The 6561-nt window shown below is 42.4% G+C and overlaps 1 protein-coding gene and 1 long non-coding RNA gene across 2 annotated transcripts in view; both read right to left on the bottom strand.

Annotated features, from left to right (window-relative positions):
- Nucleotides 1-4265, bottom strand: part of LOC107674420 (tubby protein homolog) — a 20745-nt gene extending 16480 nt beyond the window's left edge. Inside the window, exons 1-4 of the mRNA XM_016468386.1 lie at nt 4206-4265; nt 3632-3740; nt 2254-2388; nt 886-1107 (exon numbers count right to left, since the gene is read on the bottom strand). Coding sequence (XP_016323872.1) covers nt 886-1107; nt 2254-2388; nt 3632-3740; nt 4206-4265 — 526 coding nt within the window. The remainder of the gene's footprint in view (nt 1-885; nt 1108-2253; nt 2389-3631; nt 3741-4205) is intronic.
- A 1199-nt stretch (nt 4266-5464) lies between these two features.
- LOC107674445 (uncharacterized) overlaps nt 5465-6561 on the bottom strand; it is a 22170-nt gene continuing 21073 nt past the window's right edge. The window contains exon 3 of the long non-coding RNA XR_001632506.1: nt 5465-5501. This is a non-coding gene — a long non-coding RNA (uncharacterized LOC107674445). The remainder of the gene's footprint in view (nt 5502-6561) is intronic.

Raw genomic sequence — 6561 nt, 5'->3', positions numbered from 1 at the left:
AAGAACAGAAAGAAAGAAAGAAAGAAAGAAAGAAAGAAAGAAAGAAAGAAAGAAAGAAAAAGAAAGAAAGAAATATTTTCAACATCATTTCTTTTTTTGTGTTTTACAGAAGAAAGAGAGTCATACAGGTATGGAATGACATGAGGGTGAGTAAATGATGACATAAATGATGACGTGCATGGCAACAAGGCAGTTGTGAAATCAATGTAAAAACCTTGGAAAAAATACACAACCGTTTAAACATTTTGAAAGAAGTCTCTTATGCTCAACAAGGCTACATTTATTTGATCAACAATACAGAAAAGAATGTGAAAAATGTTACAATTTAAAATAATCTTAATACTTTATACTACGAATGCTGTATACAATTTTTTTTGGAAAACATAAAACCATGATTTTTTTTCAGGATTCTTTGATGAACAGAAAGTTCAAAAGAACAGCATTTATTTGATAAAATATCAAATAAATGCTGTTCTTTTATTTGATAAAATATCAAATAAATGCTGTTCTTTTACATATATATATATATATATATATATATGTGTGTGTGTGTGTGTGTGTGTGTGTGTGTGAGACATGGTAGTCTTTACTGTCACTTTTGATCAAATTAATGTGTCCTTGCCAAATAAAAAAAATATTTAAATAAATAAATAAATCTTACTGATCCTGAACTTTTGAACAGTAGCATAACAAATCTTTTTGCATGCTGTTGTGATGCATGTGAACATCCTAAATCTATTCTTCTGTACAGCGCAGGTAATGCTGATCATGACACAAACGGAATCACTGGATGACACAAATGTCCTTTACACACACAGATACACTCATACACACAGATTTTCGTGCACATGCTGGGCCTGATGGTTAACAGGCTGCTCAGCTGACCTTTGTGCTTGCCCTTTTTCTCCTTCTTGGCGCTGCCAGTCTGAGGAGTGGAGGTAGGCGGCTTGGTTTTTTTAGCCGAGCGAGGGGCCTGAACCTCTGCTACGGCTTTAACTTCTTCCTGTTCCGCTTCTTGTACTAAACAAGGAAGTGCAGGATGAGCCAGCAGGAGCAGAGAAGATACAGGAGCAGAGAAGAATACAAAAACAAAAAAACAAGAGGAAAATAAAGAAAAGGGTTAAAGTGAATGAGGAGAAGAAAAAGAGTTAGCAAAGACACAAAGCAGAAACAAAGCTTACGTTTTTAGCATACACACAGAAGACGGCTACAAGCACAAAAAAAAACGAAATATCCCACTGCTCCTATACACCCCTGGATGCAATTTTAAATGAAGGGGATTCGGTGGTTGTCAGAATTGTGAAATTCATTCAAAAAAATTAATTCCTTCTCACAGCCTACTTCTTTTAACTGTCCTTCAAGGCCGTGAACTGCTGTGCTTTCTTAAACAACAGATCTAGGAGGATTCATCTGAGTCTATGCACTCATGAAAGTGCATATCACTGTCGGTTTGACGTTTGTCGATAGCTACAGTACATCACTAACACTGAAAGGCATAAAGAGACGCGCCTGTCAGAATGAGAGAAAAGTGATCAATGGTTTAGTTATGGAAAGAAACCACAGAGACATTGACTTGCTATTTTTGAAAAGAGAGAGTCACGCAGAGTTAAGCAATGGAGTTACTGTTTGTTACTCATGCTTTGAGAGACTGAAGACGTCAATTCACAGGTGAGTACGTTCGGGGTTCAGACACACTCTCTCTGTTTAAATCTAGATTAAAGACACATCTCTTTGGCCAAGCATTCAAATAATGCATCTCATAATCTTGTACTGCAGTTATATCTGATCAAATGCACATTATTATTCTTTAGTTTGGGTTAAACAAATCAATTTTGCTTGGTTGGAACAGCAGCTACGCTAATTATGTCTCTATTTGTTTCTCTGTATATATATATATATATATATATATGTGTGTGTGTGTGTGTGTGTGTGTGTGTGTGAGACATGGTAGTCTTTACTGTCACTTTTGATCAAATTAATGTGTCCTTGCCAAATAAAAAAAATATTTAAATAAATAAATAAATCTTACTGATCCTGAACTTTTGAACAGTAGCATAACAAATCTTTTTGCATGCTGTTGTGATGCATGTGAACATCCTAAATCTATTCTTCTGTACAGCGCAGGTAATGCTGATCATGACACAAACGGAATCACTGGATGACACAAATGTCCTTTACACACACAGATACACTCATACACACAGATTTTCGTGCACATGCTGGGCCTGATGGTTAACAGGCTGCTCAGCTGACCTTTGTGCTTGCCCTTTTTCTCCTTCTTGGCGCTGCCAGTCTGAGGAGTGGAGGTAGGCGGCTTGGTTTTTTTAGCCGAGCGAGGGGCCTGAACCTCTGCTACGGCTTTAACTTCTTCCTGTTCCGCTTCTTGTACTAAACAAGGAAGTGCAGGATGAGCCAGCAGGAGCAGAGAAGATACAGGAGCAGAGAAGAATACAAAAACAAAAAAACAAGAGGAAAATAAAGAAAAGGGTTAAAGTGAATGAGGAGAAGAAAAAGAGTTAGCAAAGACACAAAGCAGAAACAAAGCTTACGTTTTTAGCATACACACAGAAGACGGCTACAAGCACAAAAAAAAACGAAATATCCCACTGCTCCTATACACCCCTGGATGCAATTTTAAATGAAGGGGATTCGGTGGTTGTCAGAATTGTGAAATTCATTCAAAAAAATTAATTCCTTCTCACAGCCTACTTCTTTTAACTGTCCTTCAAGGCCGTGAACTGCTGTGCTTTCTTAAACAACAGATCTAGGAGGATTCATCTGAGTCTATGCACTCATGAAAGTGCATATCACTGTCGGTTTGACGTTTGTCGATAGCTACAGTACATCACTAACACTGAAAGGCATAAAGAGACGCGCCTGTCAGAATGAGAGAAAAGTGATCAATGGTTTAGTTATGGAAAGAAACCACAGAGACATTGACTTGCTATTTTTGAAAAGAGAGAGTCACGCAGAGTTAAGCAATGGAGTTACTGTTTGTTACTCATGCTTTGAGAGACTGAAGACGTCAATTCACAGGTGAGTTGTATCGTGAAAAGCACTATACAAATAAACTTGAATTGAATTGAGTAAAGGCTGCTCTGTTTAGGCTCTGTGCCTCAAATTCTGAGTTAAGACGCAATTCTACAATGAAAATGTCTCAGGTTACATATGTAACCATGGTTCCCTGAGAAGGGAACGAGACACTGCCTCCTCTAGGGGTTGCTATGGGGAACGCCTTCAGCATGATCGGTGTCTGAAGCATACATCTAAAAACGACAATAACATTGGCTGGTGACAGCCTATGACATCATTACCCTGCGCGATCACAGTATAAAAGGGTGCCGGGATAACACGTCATCCGCTTCTTCGTCTGAAGCTTGCGTCCGCAGCATGGCAAGGAAACTAGAGGACGCAGTGTCTCGTTCACCTCTCAGGGAACCATGGTTACATATGTAACCCGAGACGTTCCCTTTAGAGGGGAACAGTATACCCACGCCACCATGATGAGGGGACCTACCTGATGTCACTGCCACGGAGCTCAAGAGCAGAGGGTTCAACCCCTAGCGCTCGACCGAAGTGACCAATAGCCCAGGGTAGAGGACCTAACTCTCGAGTCAAGAGGAGGACTCACCCAGTCTGCCCAGGACCGGCGAGCTCAAAGGGACCCTCCCGCAGTGAGGGGAGCACAGCCATGCCCGGGGCAGATAGATCGCAAATGGGACATCAGAAATAGGATCCTGCTATAAGGGGATCACACATTTCTAAGGGAACAACAGGGTCCCAACATAAAGGCATCTGACCAAGGAGGTGACAGAGACAGGCCTAACACTTAGTTAGTTGTAAATGGTGTCCTTCGGGAGCAGCGCTCTCGGCTCTCAAGCTGAGGCGGGCCCTTACAGCACATACTGGGTGCGACTCATAGCTAACCCTCACAGAAAGGGGAGCACTTCTCAGCTCGACCAGAAGGGGGCACTAGATTAGAAGGGTGTAACCCAGCAGGGCCCAATAAGAGACAGTCCCCTGGTGCAGCTGGGCACGGTCTCATGCTCTCTATCTCGATAGAGAGTGTGGGTCCCGTATAACCAGACCCGATAGAATCTGAAGAAATAGCGGTACCCAATAACCATTCATGCATATAGAGCTTACTGCTCCTCAGAGCAGAAGCACAAAACAGGGGTTTCCACAGAAAGACAAATCCCTCTTACCTCAGGGAATGAAGTGTATTCCAGCCCACTCCGCAGAGGGGTGATTACTGGTTCAACCATAAGGGCAGTGTGAGAGTGAGTACCCACGGGCCCGACCGTCTATGGAGCGTTGAGCTCCTCAACGCCTCAGCGAGAGTAGCTCTAGCTCAGAGAATGTTCATGAAGGTTAAGGAATGACTCAAATCTCGGGAGAAGAGGAGGACTCACCCAGTCTGCCCAGGACCGGCGAGCTCAAAGGGACCCTCCCGCAGTGAGGGGAGCACAGCCATGCCCGGGGCAGATAGATCGCAAATGGGACATCAGAAATAGGATCCTGCTATAAGGGGATCACACATTTCTAAGGGAACAACAGGGTCCCAACATAAAGGCATCTGACCAAGGAGGTGACAGAGACAGGCCTAACACTTAGTTAGTTGTAAATGGTGTCCTTCGGGAGCAGCGCTCTCGGCTCTCAAGCTGAGGCGGGCCCTTACAGCACATACTGGGTGCGACTCATAGCTAACCCTCACAGAAAGGGGAGCACTTCTCAGCTCGACCAGAAGGGGGCACTAGATTAGAAGGGTGTAACCCAGCAGGGCCCAATAAGAGACAGTCCCCTGGTGCAGCTGGGCACGGTCTCATGCTCTCTATCTCGATAGAGAGTGTGGGTCCCGTATAACCAGACCCGATAGAATCTGAAGAAATAGCGGGACCCAATAACCATTCATGCATATAGAGCTTACTGCTCCTCAGAGCAGAAGCACAAAAGAGGGGTTTCCACAGACACACAAATTCCTCTTACCTCAGGGAACGCAGTGTAATCCAGCACACTCCACAGAGGGGTGATTATTGGTTCAACCCTAAGAGCAGTGTGACAGTGAGGACCCACGGGCCCGACCGTCTATGGAGCATTGAGCTCAGAGAACGTGCATGAAGGTTAAGGAACGATTCAAATCTTGGGAGACCTCTCAGGGTGAGAAATGAGTAGTTCGCACCTGGCCAGAGGATAGGGAGCATGTCGCGAAGCATGTACTCAGAAGAGTACTAGCCCACGAGAAGGACCCGCAGGTCCTGAGGTTGCAGCGTTATACTGGGGACCTGATGCTGGGAGGCTTCCTCAGAAGCCCAGGCTGCGTGTCCAAGCCGAAGATGAGAGTGAAACCATCACTGTAATCGGTCAACAGCAGGAGGTCCTGACTTCGCAGGTGGGTCAAACCAACCATGGCTCCCGAGCATGACTCAGGCTCATTTTATACTGTGATCGCGCAGGGTAATAACGCGACGTTTCTTTTTCTGCTTCTGTTCCAATAAAGCTCGCTACAAACACACATTAACAGGCACATGCATGTGATCTTTAGTGTGCAGTCAGTGTACATTACAGAACAGTATTTCAAAGCAGATTTGAGATTTACAGTACTTGTATGATGGTACTCTATGAAATATATAATTAAACAACAATAATGTTCGATAACTGCAACAGAATAACAAATTTATCACATGCATAGATACAGTATGAAGTATGAAGAGAATATCAATCAATGACTACACATAACGTCATCTGTTTTTTCTTTATGCATACATATGTCTGACATGAAAGAAATACTAAAATAAAATGTGGGAACAAATAACTGGCACAAAATAAATTTATTTCTGAGAGAACTGCCTCTAGTAGTTATGTGATTTTAAATCATATCTTGCCAAAAAAAAAAAGCATCTCCAAGGCATAACAAAAAGCTGCCAAAATTACTGCAGTATCACAGCAAGTATTTTTATTATTGACTGTTCTTCATTGTACATGGCGCTGCTTCTGTATTTCTGTGCATCTGCCACAGCTTATTTTAATCTTCTGAAGAGTTTATTTGCAAAAAAACATAGCTAGAGATGAGGACAAGATGCACTGCATGTTTTAACCTCTGGGATGCATTTTTCCTTTGTAATGTTTCTATATAAATAATGCAAATCTTTCAATATCAAAAACTTAACCACAGAAGGATACTGCTGTGCATGGATATGAAAAGCATCTGCAGCATGTTCTGAAAACTAGTGGTCGACTGATATTGGTTTTTTGACAGTCGATGCCGATATAAAGCCGATATAATTGTATTTATTTTATTTAATATTTTTTACATGCAGCACACAGTGAAAATGACATGAATATGACATTGGGCAAAAGCATGAAGCGCAGCATAATTTGAAATCACGAGTTTAAAGTTTGTCAATCACGTGTCTCCAATGAAGCTGAACTCTCCTCCTGTCCGCATTCAATTAGCACGGACCGACCGTCATGCAGAGTACACGTGATCGTGCAGGATACAAATGCACACTTCATAAGATCTCACAGCTGGATTCGACTAAGTTTGCAAGGTTTTTGAAATGA

This window comes from Sinocyclocheilus anshuiensis, unplaced genomic scaffold (assembly GCF_001515605.1).
Source record: "Sinocyclocheilus anshuiensis isolate Anshui unplaced genomic scaffold, SAMN03320099.WGS_v1.1 scaffold1037, whole genome shotgun sequence".
In the NCBI taxonomy this organism is placed as follows: Eukaryota; Metazoa; Chordata; class Actinopteri; order Cypriniformes; family Cyprinidae; genus Sinocyclocheilus; species Sinocyclocheilus anshuiensis.
The sequence above is the reverse complement of the archived record's forward strand: the minus strand, read 5'-3'. Positions and strand labels throughout refer to the sequence as shown.